Raw genomic sequence first — 26,604 nt, forward strand, 5'->3', positions numbered from 1 at the left:
TCGTTGTAAAAAACAAAATAAGAAAAAGAAAGTAAGTTAATAAAAGATTGCAGAGAGCATGGGAAGAAGAGAGTGAAAAAACTGGAACGAATTATTTAGAAAATTTAGTAAATATTTAGTGCAGAGTTAGTGTGCAGAAATGCAGATTTTGTGCGGAGTTTTTTCACTGCAAAAGCATAAAATAAAAAGGGGTTAAATAACACACACAAGCTGCAGTAGAGCGATACGTTAAAGAAAAGCACGAAAAAAAAAAAAAAATTGGAGAACGAAACGGTTAATCGTACAATAAAACGAAAGATTAACATAGAGAAAGCGCGCGAGAGAGAGAGAGAGAGAGAAGGAGAAATATTTTGTATGCAGAGTTGCAGAGCTATAAAATATACCGAAAACAAAAAAAAATACATTCGTTACATACTTAAGCGAAATCGTAAAAAAAACCAGCAAAACTATCAAGAGTCACAATTTGAATAGCTCAGTCGCAATTTTCTCTTTGAACGAATCGGACACTTAAATTAATCAAGGGATTCTTTGTGTTGATTTGAAAAAAAATATAAATAAAAGTAAATATAACATCTTGAAAAAATAATAATATTGAATTAAAAGAAAAAAAAAGACTAATTTTATTACAAACTCTTGCGGATATAGAGAGAGAAGAACTTTAAATTTTCTATTGTTTAAGCAAAGAAGAAAAAAAATTATATCTGTATAACAGTCTGTGCGTAAGAAGGAGGAGTATTTAACAAAAAATTATAAAATAAAAATATTTCTGTATACCTTGTGGTTAAACGTATATATATATATATATATATATATATATATATGTATTTCTTTCACTCAACGATAGTAGTAGTAATAGAATTTTTCTGCTTCATATACTCTGCTTTATGCACAATAAAATTATTTATAAATCTCAACATTTTTTTGTTGTAATTCCTCTAATTAAAACACAGCTGTTGTCAGATGTAGAACTTTTACCAAAAAAAAAAAAAAAAAACTAAATTAAAAAATAAGAACTCGATAATTCCCTTTAGAAAAGGAAATATCGATTTTTCCTTTTTACAAAATTTGTTTAAAAAAAATTAAGGCATTTATTTTATTTTAGTTTGCAAAGTGAAAAAATTCAATTCTAATTAAAAGAAACGAAAAACTATAGAGGGTTGGAGAAACCGAACCTAGAAAAAAGATTTTAGCGCAGCAACGAGTACAGTTCAGCTTAAATTCCAGGGTTAAAGGATTCTTAACTGCTTAGCCCAAGAAAAGCTTTAAAAGCAAAACATACACATCCCAACGTAGAGGAAAAAACTTCACAAATTAGCTAAAATGGTAAGTAAAAGTGAAAATATATGAAAAACACCCTGTTTAATAAGGCTCGACTTGTTAAGCAAAAAAAAAAGAAAAGAAAAATAAGAAAAGTAAGAAAGACCGTGTTTAGTAGAACTTGTTTTTTTGTTCAAACGCATCCTTCTCAAATTTGCCTATGCTTTTTGTATTGTACTATGAAATTTCCACTCACACATCTTCCGTTCTCTAAAGTTATTTTAATATTATTAGTATACAACGAAGCTTTGCATACTAACTCTAAAGCTATTTAGAAAGGATTGTCAAAATTTTTTTTCCTCGTGAGTACTCCCTAGGTTAGATTAGGACAAAACTATATAAATTTGAAAATTGGTGCACAAAAAAGTGCATCATTGAAGACCGACCAACTCATGAAATTGAAACTGATGACGTTGATGCTTCCCTTTTTCATTTAATGAACAACAGGTGGGCTGCGTTTTGTAAAATCGGCAAAGAGGGTTAAAACAGTTGCAAAAGAAGAATTGAAAACAATATTAACTTTTGAAGAATTTCGGGAATCTTTTTTTTTTCGCCTTCAAGTTCAATCTTGCAAAGATTTCGTCGCTGTGATGTGTATTTTTGGTTCGACAAAATATCAAATTTTTGGGCGTATTCTCTTTACTTTTTTTTTACATTTTACTGGCGGTGACAACTTTTTTTTATTGCATATCTTCTTTCCTACTTACTTTATTCACCACTTTGTCTTTCTTCATTCTTCTTTCTGCCTGCCTTTTGCTGTTTGAATGTAAAAAAAAAAAAAAATTCGACGTGTGTTAATCATACACACTTACTCACAACTTGAAATTCCCGGGGATACAAAAACAATTTCTATACTATTTCAAGGGTGTGGATTTTAACAAATTAACCAAATATCTCTGCACAATTTTATTTTAAATTTTTATGCATATCTTGTTATCGTTTGCATAGTTTTTACAAAAAACGAAAAAAAAAGTAAAATGAGGTTATTTTCTTTTAACGTTCATGCTCATCGCTTTATGCCTTTTTAGTAAGAAAAAAAGTTTTTAACAATTGGAATGTAAAGTGCAAACCAAAAAAAAATTTCTTTTCATTGTTAATTTGCTTTGCATACCTGCGTGAGAGCAGTAAATTGTAATAAATTCCCCTATTTCGCACTTACATACTCTCTTTCTCTCTCTTGGTCTCTTGCTGATCTCAAAGAGATATAATTCGTTTATTGTCTGCACTCTCTCTTGTTCGAATCTTTCGTCATTTCATCAAACAAAATTCATTTTTATAAAGGTCTCTCGCTGTTCGTCTCACAATATAAGGCATATTTTTTCAAGAAAAAAAAAAAAAAAAAAAATTTAGAAAAAATTTCTAATCACTTCAGGTTGAAGCTCTTGTCCTTACTTTGCTATGCTATCGTTGCTTACATACATTAAAATTCTTATCCACACGATAAAAATACAACCCTGGGCTGGTTTTCATACATGCATTGCTTAAGTAAAATTCCAACTATGTTTAGTTTCATTTAACGGTTTTCTCTGCGCGACGCATTTTTTACATATTTATTTCAAATATGAAATTTCTCTCTCTCTCTCTCTCTCTCTCTGTCTCTCTGTTTCTTGCCTTCCTTGTTAAACTTGTTTATTTGCTGTTAAATGTTTCTTTCACAATAATTTCTCCTTCTTTTTCGGCAACCACTTGGCTGCTGCATTTGCCGACTTGCCTTGTTTTCATTAATTTGATTTTTTCTTTCGTATGTAGTCGTCGTATTCGTTCAGCATACGAGTAATCGTTGTTTAGCTTTTGCTTCAACCGTTTCCAACCGTTTCATTTGCCGCATTGCGGTTATTTTAACGTTTGCTTTCAATATTTTCTTTGCTCTCCTCCTCTTCTCTCTTTCTTATTATATCTCTTAAAAATTAATTTTTTGCAGACCAGTTAAACTGCAGCAGCAGCAGCAGCAGCAACAACCAACCATGTGTTGAAGTCTCAGGCTCCACTTTTATCTTGTTCTTGCCGTCTTATCTCTTCTTTCTTCTTCTTCTAGATGATGTTTTAATTTAATTTGTACAGCAATTGTTTAGTTTCTTGTTTCTCCTTATAATTCATTCTCAAATAATATTGATTTTCTCTTAGATTGGGTAAGAAAGTATGGGAATTTTATAATATGATTAAAGCAATGAAAAGTGCGGCATTCTTTTCATTTATTTCCTTTTTTTTTTTTTTTTTTTTTGCCACCCCGTCGCATACCGCGCATAGAAATGCTTGCCACCGAACGAACATGTACAAATGTTTTTATAAACAATTAGGTCAGTCACATGATTTGATTACTACTGGACTCTGGATTATTGCCACTGAAATATTGAATGGACATGTATGGTGTATATGTATAAATATTAAATAATTTCAATTATTTCTCTTATTTCTCGGACGTGTGCTTTAGCTAATACGAAAAAAAAGGCTTGAGTAATGGAAACCATAAGACATAAGTAAACGAAACAAATTAAAAAAAAATTACGCTATTAATTAAAGCATATATAATGTATGAATGTGTGTGAATATTTTTTTGCTTTTATCAATACCTTGCTATCAAGTAACATATACATGTGCAGAAAGTGTTAATTCATGTTTAAACAATACAAACTAGTTTTGTCAAGTGGATTAACACTACCTTAGTTAGATATGTCGGAATGTTATATCAGTCTTTGCAATCAATTTGCACGTAACTAATTTATCAGATGTATAGAGAAGATGATAACTTGCGGCCTGTCTTTCTGTTCATTTTTTCTTGTGACAATTCACAGCTTCACAGTTGGAAACACGTGATTTTCTTACTTTTAGTGTGTGTGACACTTAAACTAAGTGCGCCTATCCATCAAGATTCGTATTAAATATGAAGTAATTACCAAGCTTTCATTGTTGAGGTTATGTTTGATCTTCGGATATTGCTTCGCATTTTCAAAAATAAATGAAATAAAAAAGTTTTCATTTTGTCTCATAATTTTCATACAATAGATTTATTGGCATAAGAATTTATTGCTTACTCGCGCGTACTTCCTTTTCGATTATCTTCGCTGCCTAAGTTTCGCTTTATATTTCATACAACAAAGAAGGAAAGAAGTTTTTTCTTCAAGTGGAATCTGCTGGCAACAAAAATATATATCGTCGTTGGCAACTTCCTTCCTTTCCTTTCGTCATCTGCACAACCAAGCCTTCCAAATTTATCAAGCGAAGTAGAAGTGTTTAGCTTGCTTCAACAAAATAAAATCGTATAAACTTGTATTTTATGTGCATAGTGATTATGCATACGTGTGTATATATATTAAGAAAAGTATTAAACGCAAAATTCCCGATGATATGATGAACTTGTTAGGCGGATATATCTCTTGCTTGCAAAATCAGTTAAAATAAAAAAAAATATTCTATAGTTGTTTGGCTTTGCAGGCATTGATGTTAACTTCGTGCTCGAGCCATTCAAGAATGGCAGCTTTACTTTTGAACGCTTGATAATGGAATGGTTATTCAAGTTAGCAGAGGTAACAAGCATCGAAAATGGATTACTACAGAAGACCTTAACCAAGAAGTTACGTATAAGGAGCCTACAAACTATACGGAAGCCGACCCAAATAAAATTTTATTTAAATGAGACTTGCATGCACCTCTTACCTGCAAAGGATAATGGAAATGGCAGAATCAGCTGAATGTTACAGCATTAATTTTCTTTTTGAGTTGCTTACCCCTACACTGGTAAAATAATAGTATAAACAAAATGTGCCGCAAATCTTTAAGTAAGATAAGTAAGACCATAAATATATATGATAGACAAAGCGTGACCTGGCGAAGAAGTACAGTAATTTTCGTTCAACACCCAAGTGGAACGTTTCGCAAAAGTAAAAAAGAAAATAGTGAAGGCAGTGACTTGAGTTAAGGCTTTTGTTGGCTAAGTAATGCTGTTTGATTATAGCACCAATAAATGAACATTTTACAGCTATTAACAAGAATTACTTTGGAAATGAGGTAAAGAAATTGAAACGTTTTGGCAAAAATTTTTTAAAAATCTGCGACCAAAGATTTGATTGTCATCTTGTCATGAAGATATAAGTCCGTTTTGTGCCCTGTTTTGGAGTCACAAAATTGAGCATGGAACATCTCAGATACCCTTACAATGAATTCAGTTTCTTCTATGTCAGAATAAGCTTCAAATCCTATAGAAATATGGAAGCCTTGGTCTATGTAATAAAAGGGAATTTTAAAAAGAAAGCATCTACGATCGGACAATGGGCACCAGCTCTAACGATTATTGACCATCTAACCATATTCCGAGCGAAAGTTCCTTTCACTAATTTCATAAAGCCCTTCTTATCTTTCCCCACTCGTCAAACATGGAGCGTGTGTAGTACAAAATTGGGTTTTAACGGAACGACTTAACAAAATGATAAAAATATTTTCTAAATTACATTATAATGATAACTATTTATGAGCAGACCCGACACGGACGGATGGACGGATCATGACTGATATATTTGTCACAGTTAACTGGTTAAGCGAACATAACGATGTCGCAAAACCGATTATTGTAAAGACTGCGGATGATTGGATAGTCGCCTGAAGTCAATTGGTCTCGCATTACGAGCTGAACAAAACTGAGTCGAAGCAGAATTTGAAACTGAAGATCTTTCATTATAGTCGAAGTTGCAATCATCTGATGCTCACACATTACTTAGAACGAAGAATGCACGTCCTTTTCAAGCATGTGTCAAACTCGGGACATCACATAAATGGGGGATTAGTGTACAACATTTCCTTTTTTTTTGTTTCAATGAAAATTGGAAAAAAAAAAACGCCATCAACAGCTAGTTTTTGCATATTTCCATAGAATGGAATCAGTTCAGAATATCAATTGATTTTTAAATCAATCGTATCCTGGATTCAACACTCGCGACACAAGTGTTTTATAATACATGCTAGCTGATTGGATTTGATTTGCAACAAACATAACAATGTAATGACGGAATCTTTAAATATTTCATTAAAATATGTTTGTTGTATATATATGCTTTTGTGAAATTCTCAAGGTGTCTAAGCCATAATTAAAATCAATTAAAAAAAATATATATATAAAAAAATTCAAATAAAATTGTTGGAATGTCTGTTTGTGTGAAAGCCGTATACATTTGCGATAATTCATAATGAGTAACAGACCACTTCTCCACCTGCCTTCGTTCGTCGGTTCAGTCTATACTTGCGTACAATAATAATGATTATTGCTCTTGTTTTATAACGAGTGTCGTTTAAATGGCTCATAAGCTTTAGAAAAACGTGCACTTACCTAAATCAATAAATAAATTGAAGAAACAAAGAAATCGTAAATTTCAATAAATTTCAATACAAAAAAATTCTAGTGAAATTTTGTGTAAACAAATAATTTTTGTGCAACAAAAGCTTAACAAATAAAATTTACAACCTTTCACCGAAAGGTTATGACTGCTTAAGATCGCTGTAATTGCATATAAAAATGTAATAATGTTTGCTCCGTTTACATATATCAAAAGCCATTAAAAAATTTATTATGAATCGGCAGAGAATTTTGCTCGAATCGATTAAAGGAAACACTTTGTGTACACAAATGTTTTTCTTTTTTTTTTTTTTCTTTTTTTTTTTTTTACTTTTAGCTAACGCCCGTTATTGCCAAACAGTGTGTAACTGCACGTAATTCATCTCTTATGTTGCCCTCCTTCATTCATAGTATACTGCATATATATAGCAATTGCTGCATTTCTGCAGCACTATGTTACGTGTGTGTCTGTTTGGACAAATGCCGGATATTGCAATATTCCTGATAACTGGAACGTTAATGGATTGGGTCGCTCGAAGCAGTTCTTGTTATATTTCGCATAATGAAAGCTGACCACAGGGATACAATGTGTGCTGTACTCAAAGCGAGAGAGAGAGAGAGAGAGAGAGAGAGAGAGAGAGATAGAGATATTGATCCACAATGAATAGGAGAAGGATTAAAATCCTTTTTGCATTATATTTCAGAACATGTTACTCTCTTTTCGATTGCAACAAAGGAAAGGACAAACGAAGCATTGTCGTCGTTTAGGGTCGGTTACCTCTTTTGTTTGCTTTTTCAAGAAATCCGGATAAGTGATATGGTTTTCCCTCTAAACAACACCCTTTCCCTCCTGATTAGCAAATAAAATTAATTGAAACGTGGAACATGACTTGTGCAAGAAGTGTCCGGAATCGAGTATTCACCTTAACGTGAACACAATGTTTTGATATAAAATAGCAAAGTAAAGCAATGTATAAATTTTTATTTTTGTTTTTTCATTTGACTTTCCAATGCGATAAGATTTCATTTTATAAATTGATTATAAACCTTCTAAAGTGCAAACTGATATCGAGCTATTTATTGAATATTAACAAAACACTTTTGCTCAAGTTTTCCTTATTATTGTCTTTACTGTACAAACATAATCAACGAATTGAAAAACTGTCTTCTTATGTAATCGATACGATAAACCCGTATAAAGCAGTTGGTTAAAGATGTCGCCATGAAGGAGGTAAGCAGCTAGTCCACGATTGCTGGAAGGTAAACCATAAATCAAAGTGATTGATTATCTCTTCTATAACCGTTGAAATGTTGACTACAGGCAAACGCTTTTACGTACACCCTCTGAGATAGCGTAGAGAGAGCGTAGAGATTACAAGCCTATCAGTTAGCCGATAGTCACTGGCCATGTTTAATGGCTTTATATCACATTTCTGCTTATAATCAATTTTTGTTGAGCTTTTAGTTCGGTAGACGTTGTAAGCTCGCTCAATTGTGCTCGTTCTTTCACCGGATCTGTGTAAGAGTACGTGAAACAAGTTTGGAAAATCCGATTAGTATGTGAGTAAATGGATTGAGTTTTGATAGTTTAGGTTTGTATCTCTGATAGGTTCGGATCTATGGGATGTAATTGATACATCCCTGATGTTTGCATGGAAAAAAAATTCATGATGAATAATATAAGCTGTCTTCCCAAATTCATTCTTACCCGGAAACATGAGGAGATTTCTTCTGTTTGCCTCATTCCGTAGCATTTTTTTTTTTTATAAAGAAATATTCACAACTTTTGAGTAACTAGTTTATCATTTTCACTTTAAGGCTCACGTTTAATGTATATGAAAGTATTGCGACTTTCTCCAGCAATTGTGTGCACCCCAATGGTAGGGAACCTATCCCCGAAGCACAAATTTTCTTGACAAAGTGCAAGACGGTCTGCATGTGGGTTGTACTCTGCTACTGATATACAAAACCGCAACTTCACATATGTGATCTTATTGGGCCCAAGGTCGAAAGTCCTTGCCGCTTATAGTAGATTTATTTATTTATCGCAGTAGTTGAGGCTTCTCTTCCGACGCGCTCGCATTCCTTGCTTTTCATTCACTTAATGTGATTGTCCGAAAGTATTATTAGTTTCTAGTAGTAAATTAGCCAAAGAAACAGTTCCTTAGACTGAAGTCTTCAGGCACTAGCTTTCGAAGTGGTTTTATTGAAAACTCTATCGCGTTTGAGATTTGAACCCACGATTATTGAATCGATTAATCGGGATCTTTTGCCTACTCGGGCACTCAAGCGAATATTGACCGAAGTTAAATACAACTCTTGTTGTTGTTTAAATCAAATTAAGTCGTAATTATGGGAATAATCAGATTCTAGCGCTTCTCTGATCCCCTATAATCAGTGTCAGGCTTCATTTTTGTTTTTAATCTCCCGATTGAAGTATACTTGACTTGTGTAACACTCATATGACATAATAAGTGTATGTATTCGACCAAGGTAAGGCGATGAATTCAACTAGCTCAATCCATCTGTTCCTCAATCCTACTTTTCATTGTTGAAATGTTGAAAAAAATTGAAGATGGACGTAGACCGATCTTCTTTCCAGCCATAAATTAGATTTGAAAGTGAATGATACGCCCACAACCACCTGCAAATTTTAGAAAAAACTTACTACTTACCACTCATGCTAGATATTTATCTGAAGGTTAGTAGAAGCAGTTATAGTGGCCGTCCCGTTATCAATAAAATAAAAATATTGGTAAACGTAGGTTATGTGACTAAAAATGTGATTGCCAAAGATCCCTCGCGAATTAAAGTATTTTGTAATTGTTTTTTCTTGAATTAAGTCACTTCCGAAAATGAGCTCAACCTTGGGTTCCTGTACATTTTCACATTTACGGCATTTTGATTAAACTCGCTCTTTAGTTATGACGATCTTCCATTCAATAAATAATTTAGTGGTAGATTTATTCTCTAACGTGCGGCGGCTTAAGCACTTACTTCTAGTGCTTACAAAACCTGGGTCACTGGAGCTTATTAGCATCTGATCATATTTTACTACATATACTGGAATATTTACGAAATCCTATACCAAAATGCGTTCCACAGTTAAGTTAGTTAACAGAAACGCCATTGAATTGTTATTCAAGTTCATTTTGGTCTTGAGAAAAAAAAAAAAAAATTTTTTTTTATTTATTTTTTTTTTTATATTAAATTGCATCTTTAACTTTGTGTTTGTTTATTGTAAATTGTTTTAGTTTATTTTTGCTCTTGTTTGTTTTATAAGCGAACAAGTAGAGAATTGACGTCAGCAAGTGCTGGTTTTAAAACCGAACAGAAAAAGTTGCCCTTTTTCCTCTGTTGTTCCTGCCCGGCTTGTATATTAATGAGTTTTGTTTTTTTTTTTTTCGTTTTTCTTCTGTTAAATAACAAATAAAAATATCATTGAAATCATGTCTTCAGGCATCTGCTGTATATATGTATATATAGATCTAAATGTATGCAAAGATAATAGCCAGAAGTCAAACTGTGGAACCAAAGCTAAAGTAATTGTTATGCGTACGTAATACACATTTTACCGCATTTGAACGCATATTAATTTTACCATTCTATTTGCAATCTAGACGAAGTTGAAGATGAAGAGGGCAACGAAGGATTTTTCTACATTTTTTCAATCAACAGATTTTGCTCGGTATCAGACAAAGCGGATAGATTAATTAAGAAATGGTTTCCCAATGACCGCGAACAACACAATACAGATTGTAATAATGAAAAGCATTTGAATGAAGTCACTCGGAATTGACAGGAATAGGAACAAGTCATCAAATTTGCCTCTTACTTATCATTTTTCTTGCTTTCTTATCGACATTTGTGGGCGACGGTAGCAGCAAACGGTTTTCAACTTTACTTTACTACTTTGGCCTAATTGTGAACTGAGTTGAAAGAATTTCAAAGGGAGACTGCATGGCTTTCCATCCACCCTTGGCAGGAAGAGTGTAGTTTTAAAACGGAAATATCTTTACGATGGTGCTTGCAGTGAAAAATTTAAAGCTCAAATAGTTGATCATGTTAAAAGGAATAGAAGAGAAAATGTTTCAGATTAGAAACACTCAGTCCATCACTCTTTACATACCGTATATGATAGAATAGACCTCGCTATTACGAAACGTCCGTGAAAAAATGGAGTGTGGCTTTCTTTAAAGGATCCATAATATTAATCTCCTCGTTGCTGTACCACTTCTACGAAACGTCGGTGAAAAAATGGAGTATGCCTTTCTTTAAAGGATCCATAGTATTGTTACGAAAATCCCAAATTCAGTTAATGTCGGCTAAGTAATTTTCGTAATAATAAATTCCCTAAAGAAGGAAAAACCAAATGAGCATTCGCAGGCGCCTCATGCAGCTGCATGCCGATGAAAACGACTAGCGGAAAAGCAGACAGGTAAAAGCTAAGTGCACATTCGCAGGCGTGTCATGCAGGTGCAGGCCGATGAAAACGATTAGAGGAAAACCAGGCTGGGATTAGATATAAAACCATAAATTTAGGTATATTTGTAGCAAGGGTTTAACCTGGGTTCCTGCCTGAAAGGCTTAACCCCACGTTGAGTTAGACAATCCCCACAGAGTAGGGGCCTAAACAGCACCAGAGTCCAGAACGGTTTATTGCGTATGGAACAATAAACCCCACTCTGGTCAGTGGTGAGGCCTAGCTGCACTCGACTGTTCCACTTTGGCTAGGAACTGCCAACCACAACCACCACGATTACTCCCCGAAGGGCCGCACCCAAGCAGTCAGGACTCACAAATTGTTCAACGATATTCGTTCAAAAAGGGAAAAATTGCGCTCGCTTCCGCCATAAGGCTTCCATGGCGCCGTTATTCAATTACCGCCATTACCCGCAGGCATCCGTGACATATGTTCAAAAGTAAATAGGCAAAGGGGTGTTGGCTGCCAGGATGTATTGTGAATCCGAAGCCAGTACGGTTGTTTTTAACAACCTCCCAAAGTATGCCAAAAGCTTTGCAAAACAAACTGGGAGCCACGGGGGTCAGGAGGCTCGCCTCACAAAGCCACGTATGCCTGCGGGTGTATGATGGACTTTGTTCATAAAGTTGTTGGAATATAAATTTTCTCAAGGGAGAGTTAATTATACAAAAAGGAATTGACGGATGGCCTTCCCTTTGGCCTATTAATTAAAAACTCTCTTGAGAATTAATACATGCAAAAATTAGAAAAGGGTTTTGACGGAAATTTAGGTATAGTAAGATGCTTGTAAAATTGTATATAAATAGAATATTCGTGAAAAGTAGAGTTAGTTTGGCAAGAACGTAGAAGTTGAGAGTACGGCCAAAATAAATTGTAAATAAATATTCCTACTGTTGTGAAAGACAAAGTAAAAGTAGTAAAATAAAAGAACTTTGAATTTTGCATTTCTCTTGATCAAAATATCCACGATCTAGTGATACGGACTGTATCTCATAAAAGCGAATTTCATAACAATATTAACCTCCTCGTTGCTGTACCACTTCTAGAAGCTTTTGAAAACACAATGCACTATAAAGAATTTCAAGATTCGTTTGAACTTTGCACCTTCTTTTTAAGGCACTGTTAAAACTCGAAGAAGACAAGCGAAGTGATCATATTTCCCCTAAAGAAAAAAAATTCGACGGTGTATAGCGTTCGTTGTTCTGTATGAGTTCTTGAGAAATCAACTTCAGGAAATTGTCGCAAATTGTTTGTTTGCATCTTTTTATTTTCTCGATAACCCCCAGTGTAGATAGAACTGAACTAAAGAAATAAAAGGAAAACGTGCGAAGAATATTTTAAATTAATATTTGCATATGAAAAAGTTTCACGCAGAATGAATGCCGCGTTTGCTGTTAACAGACACAGTCAACCAAAAATAGCATCATGTCGGTGATTCAGTTTGAAACTATTTTAGAGTACTTCAGTTGAATATTGCCACCGATTCGCAACAATGAATAAAACACGGATACCAGAGAAGTGGCCATGAGCCATCATTCAATGCTTTACACTACTCTACTCTCATTCGTGTAACGGCTTATTAAAATAAGACTTGATATAGGTGATGCTCGAAGAAGTGCTTCGTTTCGAACCTTTTTTTAAAAGCGTTCTTCCTTGCATCAAAGCGCCTCAGTGTAGCACATTTCATGAACATGTCTCAAAAATTGCGACCCGTAGGTTGAGCACAAGAAAACACATCGGCCAGACGGACGGACACGCTTAAATCAAATCAAAATGTAATTCTGAATCAATCGGTGACCATAAGTGAACAAGAAAACACGGCGGACGGGCGGACAGACAAGCTTAAATCAAATCAAAACGTGATTCTGAATCAATCGGTGGAATAAGAACAGGGGCACAAGAAAATACGAGGGACAGACACGCTTAAAACCAAACCCGAATGAATGACCGACTAGCTAAAGGATCTCGACTAACAATTCAATGGTCATGGGTTCATATGTCAAGAGCGGTAGACTTTTCGATAAAACTGACAGCCTTAGTAAAACCTTAATGCTTTAAGACTTTAGTCTTAGAATTTATTTTTGTGACTAAATTAATTATAATAGTAATAATAAATCAAATCAGATAATGATTCTGAATCCAACGGTAGAATAAAAGTTCGGATTATCTCAAATGGCTCGGAGTGTTCGATTTATTCGCGTAAAGTTAACGTACTCTTGTGTTAACATCTCATCGAATCCCCTAAATGATAGTCGATTGCTGTTCCATAAATGGATTCGTGAATTGCTTCCCTGAAACAGAAGGTCAGTTCTATAAAGAGAGAGATAGACAGAGACAGACAACATGGGGACCTAGAATCGGTGCTGAGCTTGGAAGGGAAATCATTCTATGAGAAAGACATGCAACTATCAGAGCAGCTTTAGAATAAGCGCTAACCCTAGAATAGGGAAAAAAGTAGGCTACATACTTATATGTTCTTATAAAAGTGAAGAAAATCGAATTATTCCTTTTATCTTGCATTTCGAAATCAATTCTCTGGAAGTTTGCTTAAGAGAAATTATATAAGCCTCAGGTATGGATTTACTTGTTATTCTATTAAGGTTTTCGAAGGTGTGTTTTACGAAGTTAGAGTTATGGAGTAAATTTGCTTTTCAGCTGGCAACACGAGGGCGATTTAAAAGAAAAATCTACCCTTACATGATGTTTCATGTAAGTTCAATGCGAGTGAGTGCCCAATAACACTCTGTACTGTAGTGTTCGTACTGTTCGTGATCATATGAGTCGTAGTTTAAATTCTATTTAATTTAGGGTCGATCTTTGTACTCTACCTATAGACTGTCCTTAAGTTGCATACAACCAAGACTCACTTCACTTCAATTTTGCATAAATTTATGATTTTTTCGAATTTTAAGTATTAAAAAACGTGGCAAAAAATAGACAAAAAAAAAAAGGTATAGACTTTTTGTGTATATAGATAACCGGCAAAAATTCAAAATGATCATAGCAACAACAACCTGCAAAGCATATCAAACAAGACCGTTCCAATGCAATTTGGCGCATGAATAACTTATTCTGCAAATACTAACATAACAATTCATTTTATTAATAGATAGATATTTGTGTTCATAATACATGTACGATCTGTTTGTGTGTGTGTGTGTGTGTGTGTGTGTGTGCATGCCATAGAATTCATATCTGAACATGGAAGTAATTATAGAGTCATTTAAAGTCATTTATATGCGAATTCATGACTCATTCGATTCGTGTAATTCGTTGCTCATATTTTCAATAGAAAATAAATAAAATCTCTCGGGATGTTTTAATTTTCAATCATTAGCGATACTATTGGATCATTTTTAAGTTAACATCAAAAGCAACTAATTTGTCACCTTATCCGTTAACTGTTATTTATTCTAAGTAAATATTAAAACTCTTCCTATATACGATTATAATTTGTATGTTAGGTCTTTGCAAAAATTTTGATCACTTTTTCACTTGAAAAAGTCATTTGTCAGCGGAAAATTGATAAAACATATATATAAATCAAATTAGTTTCCCTAGTTTCGTATAACATTTTACAATACTTTTGGCAACAGGGCGAAATCATGTCGAATGAGTTTATATTGATTTGGCAGCAATCCACCCACCGACCCATTTCCGTGCTTCTTCAAATTTGTGGATCCGCGTGCCATACCAACCATACTGTACCAATCTGAACGAGAGGTAATAAGGAGGCTTCATGTCTAGTGAGTACACTGGGAGTGGCAGAACTTCCCGTTTCGGAATCCAGGCAACGCTTGCAACAAGCGACCAAAAAACGGCATTTTCAGTCGATTCGTGTCGTCGCTTTTAAACCGTTGAAACCAAAACCGACAGGAGCCGGGACACCATAAGCCTCTGAACATGTTTGGTGGGCTTCGTCAACAGTTTCCTTCAAATAAGGAACAAAAGTAATGAATTTGGAAGAAGAAGAATTTTAAGAGTTCCTTGATTAACGTCGGCGTAAGCTGAATAAATCACTAACATAAAATGGAAAACTGTTATTTTATGTAAAGGGAGAGGTCAAAACCATCGAATTCAACCGTTATGTACAACGGTATTTCCATTTTCTTAATCATTTTTACCCGAAGAAGTCGCTGATCAAAATTTTTGCAAACACCTAAAATACGTAACAATAAATAAGTGTTAGCTTAAGCGTGGAAGAAGTAAATTGCTTTTATTTCTTTCTGAAATATATGGGAACACGCCTGGGGGAAGAGACTACTCTTTTTTCGTATGTCCAGTCTGGGCTATCTGTAGCTAGAACGATTATGTGGATTACCTACCTCTACGTTAACTGAAAAAATGTCTAATTCTGAGAATAAAGACTAGCTTTGCGACAAGACGGGCACATTCTCAGAGTCACTGAATTTGAGTAACAAAGATAGAATGGAGCAGCTTCATAACGAAAATATTGGCCTCAATTTGTCTTTGATAGCAAAGCTAAGATAATTTTTTCATTTTTACCAGAAAGTTGGATGTAAAATGGATGAATGAATGGATGAATATATTGCACGACCCCGGCTATGTTTGCCTTCTGGCGAGTTTTATATATCAGCTTGTCATGTCCTTTATCAAGAGCCGTTTATAATAATATTTACAAGTTGTTCTATTTATTTTACACTAACGTCAAAGCGGTGGCAAATTTTGCCGAACACTGTTTTCGGTAACGTGTGTACACAAACTGCTTGAAATGAAGAATGAGGTGAACATTCCTCAAGACCTTACTATGGTAATAAAGTAGCGCTCTTTCATCATATAGTCAATCAGTATATTCAAGCTATTCATAGTTCAGCCTAAAATTCTACTATAAATTAACTTGAGAGAGAAGAACTTTGATAGAATTTGTACTTTTTCGTCTTAAAAATTGAATTAAAACCTTTTGCTTAAAATATTTCTATGAGTTAGTTATCAAATCTACCAACTCTACTGACAAGTCAATCAATCAAATAATAAAAAAAATAATAAGAGAAAAAATCCATTTTAGTAATCGGAAAAAGACGATTTTCTCCAAAAAAAAAAAAAAGGAAAAAAATTTGAAGAACACAGCTAACGCTGTACGAGATAATCTATTTGATTATTAATCGTGATTCATCAAAAAAAAAAACGCTAATTATTTGTTAAGATTACTTTCTCTTTCATTCTATTTTGTACTTTCGACGTTTACCTTAGATATTTGTCTAAAGGAATTTTCGTGATATATTTTTTGCAATACATATGATACTTATGGTGTGTATGACGATTATACTCATTCCCTCCCTCTTTTGTTTTATTTTTCTTAGTTAGGATTATAAAATAATCGCGTTGTCTTTTTTCTTTTTTTTTTTTTTAATATTTTACAGGCCGATCAACTGACAGAAGAACAAATCGCTGAATTCAAGGAAGCCTTCTCGCTCTTCGATAAAGATGGTGACGGCACCATTACAACAAAGGAATTGGGTACAGTTATGCGATCACTCGGACAAAATCCCACAGAAGCCGAATTACAAGATATGATCAATGAAGTCGATGCTGATGGTAAGTGAAAAATGGCAAAACGAAAAACGTAAAGCATTTGTGTAGACAAAAAATTACTTAAGGTACGCGGCAGCAATTTATTGTAAACAAAAAAAAAAATGGAAAAAAGAAAATCATTTCTAGAAAAAAATTCACTTCACACATATCCTTAACCTGCTTATCCTTTTCTATTACATTTAAGCCCATTTAAATTTTGGTACCTGCGCAGTCACTTACTTTACACACAAAGCAAAGGAAAAACATTATTTGCACAAGAACTTTTATTTGTATAACGTAACAATAACGCCAAGGTATAGTAGTAGGACAGGTGTCCGGGGGTTGGCTGTTGAATTGAATGATGCATATTTGCTAAATTTTTATAATAGAAGGTGGAGTTTTAGTTTTTTTTCTGGGCCATTTCTTTTTGTTCTCGCTCATTGCTCTAAACTTTTGGGTGGAGCTGGCTTAGGAGTTTACTTTGTGTTCTTTTAATCCTTGAAAACTTTATCGCTTTGAAAATAAATGTATCTCAGAGGGCTTTCCATATATTATTTAAATAGAAAATAATAAGCAACTTTTCGGTTCATCTGTTTTTGCGAAAAAAAAAAAAAAAACGAATTTCACGTTAAATATATAAATTTTGTTCTGCTCCGAGTGCTAAAATCTTTTCTTGCGGTTATGTCCGTACTTCTGCATTTCCAATACCACTTTGCCCGTAATGTTGGGTGGATACATGTACTCGCCTATCCATCGATAGACTATACATATATGCAAAGAAAATAATGAAATAGGTTTCCTTTGCCTTGAACGCATTTGAGCAAAGTAATGCAAAGTACGTACAAAGTTACAGATGAATATATATTCACGGCCGTATCGTCTTGAATTGTTGAGAGAAAAATCTTAATAAGAAAATAACTTAGATTTCTTGTTTGCTTTTTAATGCTTAACAACACTAATCGATGTATTCAAAAAGCGTTTGTATGCTTGATTACAGTTCAAGTGTGGAAAGGGTTGATTGTTTCTTTCTAGAATATCAATATTCCGATGGTAGTAAATTTATAGAGAATCTCTCTAAGAACAACACATTTTCTTACGTAAAGGATCTTATAGTTGAAGCAGTTAATGTGTATGACGAATGTACAACATTTTTGTGTTATTATGACGTAACGATCCGTCCATCTGTCCCATTCGTTCATCAAATTTTATCATTACGAATATGTATGTACTTAAACATAATAATGTATCCTGGGATGTGTGTCATACACATACCCCCATGTATGACGAGTATACTCGTCTTTGCCGAATTTTTGCGAAATAATTGAAATGCACAATCCCCACAGTTATCGACACATTTAACTGATTAATCAACAATTTCCAGGACCATTTGTGGAGTATATTCCCTTTGAAGCTATTATTCTTCTCGTATTATATATGCTTCGTAGACTGAAAAAGATCTATGGCGGTAATATTTTGCAAAAACATAAGCAAAGCGACGCCTACAAAACTTTTGGAATGCGGTATGTGAATTGGCGGAATGCTTCCCCTCATCCTATTCGAAAGAATACCATGAGGGAACCGTATCAAGCAAGGTTGTTGAGAAACTTTGCAGAAGGTCATCAAAAGAAGAAACAAATGAATAAAAAAGCTTTCTTTTAAGCTTAATTAGAAACATATCTTATGGAATCCCTTTGCAAACTTAACATGTCTTCCAAGTTTCAACCGCATTGCAAAAACGCAATATCATCGACATATGTTGATGTTCCTCGCAGACAATTTTTAATTTTGAACATCTGTCAATTTTGCTGGGTATTAACGAAACGCTTAACTATTAAGTTGAATGTCTATACAAGTATAACACGTTGAACACACGGCTACCAACCAACCAACCAACCAATCAATCAATCAATCAGATATGGATTGTAAGAGTCACTCACTCGCTTATATTGAGGTGTAGTCTGTCAGTCAATGTTCTCGTTTTTTTTTTCTTTTTAAAATATATTTTTCTTGTTTGTTTACCTTTTTACAAGTCAGTTTATTTGTTGCTATTTTATTCTTATTATCGAAAGATAAATAAGGTGAAAACCAATGAAATTTTATTTCAAATATTGTTGCTTTAGAAATATAAACGAAATTTGATTACACAAAACCGGAAGCGCGTCGAACGTGTACTGCGCATGAAAATGTACACAGCATCGGCAATGAAACTTCCCAAGACGTTTTAGTGGACAATTTTTCTACCTCTTTATAGATATCTATCGAGCTCGCGCTTCTACTTTGCACGGCTTTTCACATCATTGCTCGGACCTAACCCTTTAAGTTTTCTAATACAAACATTGAAAACCAGAGGTTTGGTGGTCCAAATTATGGCTGATCAAAATTCATGTAACATTAAAATCTGCGTATTTCACATGTTATATGCAATAGGGTTCTTGAGAAAAGGCTTAAACTGATATATCTTCATTTTTAACCTTTAGTGAGATTCGATTATTAATAATGGAAAGATCCTAATGATCCTTTAAATTCTGTTTTTACGCATGTAACAGGAAGCCGCAATATTTAGGATAAGAGAAAAGTGTAAGGGTTTCGCAGCAATATCGACAAACGAAGTCTACTTACACAGAACCCTTACGTTATATGCAGACATTCTACAGACGTTAATGTAAAACTTCAGTATGTTTACCTGTTCCAAAGCGCCAAACTTGATACAATCACACTGTTCCCTTATCTATGACGAGCGATGAATATGATTGTTAAACAACGGCCGGAATCTTGGTGAAATTGATAGCTCTTTTGCTTCTTTGTTTATGAAAAAAGGAAGCCCAAGCACGCGTAGGGAGCGTATAATAAAAATGGAAGCAAAAAGCCGATAGAAAACGCTGCACATACGGTTCATATTATCTAAGTAAATTGTGGAAGCCAGCCACCAAAGCAGAAGTTGCCTTTTACACTCTCGTCTCTCTTAGATGATGAATTTTATTTCATTTCTCATTACTCATCCTCCTCATGCTATGCTTGTGCATAAGCAAAAATCACGTACTTGTGTATAAGTCGAAATTAATCAAGCTCAGTCATTTGGATGGAACGCGCAGACTAGACGCCTGTTCTCTCAAGCGAAATGATTTGATTGATGTTATTGCTAAAATCCTTTTGCACTCTCAATGCTTTTATAAGGTGAAGGTTTAATACTAGAAATAGTTACCAAAGGTCGTTTTATGACAATTACCAAACAAAGCGATACTTCCTCGATATTTTCTCTGAGGTGGCAACTCAAGTAGTAGTAAAAATAAAAGCCGGTATAATTTATAGTGCAAGTTTTCAGTTTTTGTTTGTAGATTACATCATCTGCTTACTCTTTTACTTCTCTCTCTCAATCTCTTTGGATCCTATTTCCACAATTGTAGGTCTAGTGACTAGTTACCTAGTTACTAAAGGCAGTGTAAACATGCATAAATATACTTCCTCAATATTTGCTTGACGGTGGCAACTCTAGCAGTAGCAAAAATAAAAACCGTTGCAGTTTTTGTTGATCGTATCATGCGCTTATGCTTTTACCTCTTACCTCTCTCTATCGACCACGCTCTCTCTTTGCGGCCGCTTTTTCTTTCTAATGGCCCAAGCAATTAATAAATTCGATTGTTTTATATTCTATCTGTGCATGTTTTTGAGAATTAGTCACGATTTAATTCTGTATAGTAAGTAGTAGTGTGTGATGATGATGATGATGATGACTACATTGGTGGTATAGAAAAACAATAAAAAACTATTAAATGAAATTTCTATCGTACAATGTAAATCTCTGTATATTTTTTTTACGTTTTTCATTATTTCTAAATGAAACATGAAACACAAAACACACCTACAATGCTGATTGCGTGTCAGGGGTTCGCGAGTAACGAAATGATTTGGTTTTCGATGTTTGTTTTTCCAACGAATTCGTTTAGATAATTAAAACTTTCAAAGTCACTTAATAAATGTGATTTCGAAATGTTGTTTTTGCTATATATATATATATGTGAATATGTATAAGCCATGTGTAATTAAAAATATGGACTAATTAATGAAATTTTTACATATTTATTTAGGCAACGGCACAATTGATTTCCCCGAATTCTTAACAATGATGGCCCGTAAAATGAAGGATACCGATAGTGAAGAAGAGATCCGAGAGGCATTCAGAGTATTCGATAAGGACGGCAATGGCTTCATTTCAGCGGCTGAATTGCGTCATGTTATGACAAATTTGGGTGAAAAGTTAACAGATGAAGAGGTCGATGAAATGATCCGAGAAGCTGATATCGATGGTGATGGTCAGGTCAATTATGAAGGTAAAATTTGTAAATCTATATGTAAGGGACATAGTAATGGGTAAGAAATCTTAAATTCCTCGGTAATAAGGTGCACACACATCACCTTTCAAGTCAATTTTAGATACAACTAAATATATGTGATCTCAGGCGAATGTGTTGTTGCTTTTTTTTTTTTTGTGTTTTTATATTTTAAAATTCGCGTTTATTTTTTCTCGTTTACATCATCTAGAAATTAATTGGCATCTATTGTTTTCCTAATACAAAAGAAATTAAACAGTAAATATATGTAGCAAGTAATTTACATTTCCATAAATGTTTAAACAAGAGGTGCGAGATATTAGGCGGTATTAATATACTAACTACTACTGCCGCAATTATTGTTTTTAAGGCAAAACAACAATAGAATGATAGTCTTACCGCAATATCTATCATCGCTATCATCGCTACATCGTCCAAGTGAATTTTCTCTTTTTGTCCTTCATTTTACTCTAAAGAATCTACCAGTAGGTGAGAGCAGCTTCGCCTTGAGGAGAAAGAACAATCTGTTGGTCAAGGCAATGAAAACAATTCGGGCCACACACATCTCATTATCCAGAAGAACTAAAATTATTTGAACGAAACAAACTGTAATCAGGAATGAGTATGCGAGCGTCGACGTCGCATACTCAAATGGTTGGAATTGGGCTGGTAGCTTCATCAACTTAATATTCACATGCATTTTTGCTTAAGTCTGTTTCAAGAGGACGATGAATGTCGACGTCCTTGTCAAGTGGTTGGAATTGGCCTAATAGCTTCATCTGCTTAGCGTTCATATGCATTTTTGCCTAAGTCTCTTTAGTTTAGTTGAATTCAATTCTAGATTTGAATACCTTTTGACGTTTACACGATTCCAAGATCTTATGCCAAACTAAGCTGTATAGTTTGCATGGAAAATGGAGCATCATTTTGGGAACAAAAAACCAGTTTTCAGTATCATGTCAGCGTCAAACCCAACTTTTCTGCATTTAGCGGCAGTGCAAAAGATCAAGTTTCCATGGTGCCCTTGTAATGCTTGAAATTTCTTCAGAGTTGCTAGGAGAAGTACATCGGCTATTTATACCCTACACCGCTTGTGGGAAAAAGAGCATATTAAGTTTGTGAAGATGAAAGCGTTTCTTGTGTTCAGGCTGCAATTTTTAATATACTTTGAACTCACTTAGTACACTGACGCGCTTCGCACCAAGGACGAATGCTATTGAACATGATACGGGTCGTAACGCTTTTTTGACCATTTTCCTTATGAAGCAATATTTTACAAAGTCGATATATGAATAACTGTAGGGTGGTTTAGAGTGTTTATGGTACTCCATTGGATGGGAAGAAGTTTGACGGGAATTTTCGGATTAGCAAGTGCGTTTACTTGTCTAGTAGTGATGTAGGGGAAAACCTACTTGGATGTTTCTGCTTCAAAGAGCTCCGTTCGACAACGGTCGACATCAACTTGTATGACGTTTAATTAGTCTTTTGCCATTATATTGGAAATTACTCGTCAGCAATGAAAGTTCCTTCCACACTTTCGAGCACTTGGCATGGATTTGTTTTCAAAATTCGATATTAAAGACTATTTTTTATGTGTGAATCCTGGCGGACTTTTCTTCTTAAACTGAAAACCTATCTGTTTGCATCGCCCCAGAAATATGTCCAATGTTTGTTTTAATATGAAGGGCATGTCCCCTCCAGGACGCTTTTGCAAGCATCAGCAGCATATGGAAGTAACAGAGCAAAACTTTCGGCCGCCCATTAGATCCCTGACATCAACACTTTTTTGCGAAACTGTTCTTTGTTTTGATGTAGCTTAACCTTGAAAGTAATATATGTAAGCAACCGCTGCTTTGTTACAAAATATTTGAAATTTCAAAGCGATTTTCGAAAATAAAAATTTTGGCTGGGAACAGACAGTTTCCAATCAAAGCAAACGAAGCACATACAGAGTAAACTTATGTACGCATATTTTGGAACACCTTATAACTGGCGGACTGTATTTGCTTTTGATCTTATTTTAGCACGTAAGCATGTTATTGTTCTTGTTGATTGCCAAAGGCCTGCTGCTGCCAAGATATTGATTTACAATTATGCGAGTTTATAATGGTTTTCTTTTTTTTTTTTTTTTTTTTTAATTCTTTTCTTCAGTTAATATTTTTATTATAATTCATTTTTAATTGTGTGCGAATTTTTCGTCGGCCAATTTTTCTGTATTAGCGCAAAAACAAAATCATAGATAGATTTAAAATTTATTTCATTTGGTGTAAAAAATGTTTTTTTTTTTTTTCTTTTTTTTCAAATAATTTTGTTCCTCATTGTTGTGGCATGTTTAACAGCAATTTTATTGGGTGGTGGGTAAAGTTTGCAGTTATTTTTAGATATAAATGTTGCCAACAAACACCTGCTAAGATTGAGGGCAACACATACAACTATTAAAGAAAATAGAATCATGTTTTTCACAGACAAATACACGCAAGACGATCGCGAACGTAATGATGTACCAGGAGATGGTAAAATAAATAAAATCTTTATTGATGAATGCATTGTTGTCGTTGTTGTTGTTGTTGTTGTTGTTGTTGTCGTGGTGTCTGCTTACGAATGCGGCAAACAAACATCTGCCTTAAAACAACTGAGCTGAACAACAAAACCTTTACAGTTGTTGCTGCGTCACAATTTTGACCAGTTTCCAATGATCAGATGAGCACACCAAAGACAATTTCTTTTCTTAAATATTTTTTGTTTTTCTAAAATTATCTACAATGACCAATAAAAGCAAGCAAGCAAGCAAGCGTTTTCGCATATATGTAGTCAAAATAGTGCCGGCTATCCCGTTTTTATTTATGTATAGTGTGTATGGATGTAAATATTTATGTTTATGTGTTTGTTTGTTTGTTTGTTTGTTTGTTGCTTTTGTTGTCATTGTCTCGTGATGTTTAATTTATTTATAAAGGTTCACTGGCAGCACATTTTTATGACTAAATTGTTGCAGTTGTGTTTATCTTTTTCTTGCCTGTCGCCCCTTTCTTCATTTAAAAATCCGGTTTTTTCCTGTTATTGTTGATTAACATTAATTTGTGTTGATATTCAGTCGAGTTATGCGTTAATTCAGATATAGCTCATTATTTATTTATTCATTTATTTTTTTATTTATTTATTTATTTTTTCTTGTTCTTGTTCTTTCGGAAACTCGTTATCTAATTATTGTTCTTGTATTGTTTTTTTTTTTTTTTGCCTTAAAACGCACGATGCACAATGTTGTTGACCTAAGGCAAGAAGAAAATCATATTCATATTCATTCTCGATAAAATTCATTTTGAAAACTGTATTGAAACGATGAAAACGATGGAAAGGAAAACCATTCCATTTTTTCTTTGGCAAAGTGTTTGAAAGAAAGGAAACCACGAGAAGCCATGGTACTTTCATCCAGTGCGAAGCTTGCTTTTACACCCATTCTTCTTTAGCAATTTTCGATTATTTTCAGCAAATTTTTCTTTCTTTCAAGCACTGAGGCAGTTGCCGTTAACCCACTTTAGAGGAGTGTTGTTTAGATAAAGTTATATCCACTTCTTTCTTTCACGACGAGTCCACGAATATTTATTCTATAATATGATAGTTTAGCCAACATTGCATTGCCAGATGTAACAAGGAGGATCGGTCATCCATCCCTACGCATTCCGCACTCTCACTCTTCATATTGGATTGCGAAAAACGAAAAAAGCGGGGAAAGGGTGTAAATGTTGAAGCATGATGTCGCGATGGATTCTTCTTTTACTGAGCATTTTTGGCCAGCTCAGCTATATCAGCCTTTATCCATTCGGGTTTACGTTCATGTTGAGCGTTTAAATCAAACCCACTTATATCACAATGGATGTTCAGAATAGATGTTCATTAATTGCAAAATTGCAATGAATGGTCGCGTTCTAAGCAAAAGCGATTTAGTTCTCAAGACGTTAAAGATGTGCATCATTACCATGCCTTTTATGCCCGCCGACATCACTTTTGGTATAGATGATAGTGTCAGTCCGTCTATCCAGATTTTTTTGTATTCAATCCACAGACATTTTCTGCAGGGACGGAGAATCCCATTCAAAATGAATTGGACCATTTTTGCAGCCCCTTATCCTGAACAATTTATATGAGAAAAATTGCAGTTTTCGAAATTTCGTAATAAAGTTCGTAGAGTAATAGTCGTTCCGCATACTATATTGATATTGTTGAGAAATTTGAATGACGTGGGCCGATTATTCTGCTCACATAGATAAGATTTTTTTGTTCTTGATGCATATAAGGAATCAATTCTTGGTATATTGTTAGGAAGATACATCAAAATTTGCGTTAGTCGAATTGATGTAGTAGTGCAGAGTGTTTAAATTGCTTTACCCTTACCTTGCTTGTTATACGATTCGTGTGGTTAAATATTAAAATTTGGGTCTAATTTAAGGCAAATATTGATGGCAAATTGATGTTTCTCGTAATCCAGCGCCATCTCGGAAAGCCGATATGGCTGGTAACAGAAAAGAGTTTGTGTTGTGTGTGCCCCTGTAAATTTTGCTAAAGTTAAGACAGTAGGAGATTTCACGAGAAATTTTTTTTAATTAAAACTTCAATTCAAACGACTTCGGGTAAGACAGTCTGGAATCGCTTGAAAATTCGAAAGAAAAACTTTATTGCAGAAAGTTTACTCTTACAAATGGAGCCAATTTTAGAAGCTTTCGTAAGAAAGTTTAACTATTTGAAAGCCTTGACAATATATTCGTCTCAGGTAAGGGAGAGCGGAGGCCGAGTGCTTTAAAGTATTATTTTCTTGCGAACTATATATATATATAGAGGTGATCTTCGAGTTTGACAAATTTTCAATTCGTTGAAAATTTACTTGGGTTGGTGATGGTGCAGGAGGTGCAGACGCAGTAGGGATGATTCTTACTTTAGATTGTTGTAATATATATTCTTAAATATATATATTTTTTTTAATGCTGATATAATTTTTGTTTTTAATTGTTTTTTGCAGAGTTTGTGACTATGATGACATCGAAGTGAGCGGCTAAATTAATTCTTTTTATTAAGCTTTTCTATGTTTTTAAGATGTTGAAGAAGACTGTAGCTGTGCGCCCTAACATCGCGCGTTGCTGTTGCTATGGATAAAAACAACAACAAAAATTAAAAAATAAAAAAAAAAATAAAAAATATATATATATAAAACCAATATGTGTAGACATGCATATAAAAACATATAAAAACATTGAGAGAAATCCGTGAATAAAAATTAAAAATAAATAAATAAATCTTTCAAGAACAGCATAAAAACAAATTATATATAAATATATTATTAAAAAATTAAAATGAAAGAATTCATAACACAAAGAAATAACTACAACAACAACAACAACAACAACAACAATATACAAATAACTTGAACTTTTAAATTTAATATAAAAAAAAAAACCAAAACATTTAAAATATTATACACATTATTAATATAAATAAAAAAAGAGAAGAAGAGAAAAAAGAAAAAAAAAAGGAGAAAGATATGAAAAGAGCAGAAAATGATAAAATAAATTTTAAACTGTTAGAGCCGACAACATTTATAAGGATACAGAGAAAAAAGAAAGAAACGAGCG

The 26,604-nt window shown here is 33.9% G+C and overlaps 1 protein-coding gene across 1 annotated transcript; it reads left to right on the forward strand.

Moving 5' to 3' along the window:
• Positions 1 to 462: 462 nt before the first annotated feature.
• On the forward strand, positions 463 to 26,170 carry LOC119636097 (calmodulin). Its single transcript, XM_038031230.1, has 5 exons — positions 463 to 560; positions 1,103 to 1,323; positions 16,505 to 16,679; positions 20,741 to 20,983; positions 25,995 to 26,170. The coding sequence occupies exons 2-5, from the start codon at positions 1,321 to 1,323 to the stop codon at positions 26,021 to 26,023; spliced, it is 450 nt and encodes a 149-aa protein (XP_037887158.1). The 5' UTR covers positions 463 to 560; positions 1,103 to 1,320; the 3' UTR covers positions 26,024 to 26,170.
• Positions 26,171 to 26,604: the final 434 nt, after the last annotated feature.

The sequence above is a fragment of the Glossina fuscipes genome, unplaced genomic scaffold (genome assembly GCF_014805625.2).
Source record: "Glossina fuscipes isolate IAEA_lab_2018 unplaced genomic scaffold, Yale_Gfus_2 27, whole genome shotgun sequence".
In the NCBI taxonomy this organism is placed as follows: domain Eukaryota; kingdom Metazoa; phylum Arthropoda; class Insecta; order Diptera; family Glossinidae; genus Glossina; species Glossina fuscipes.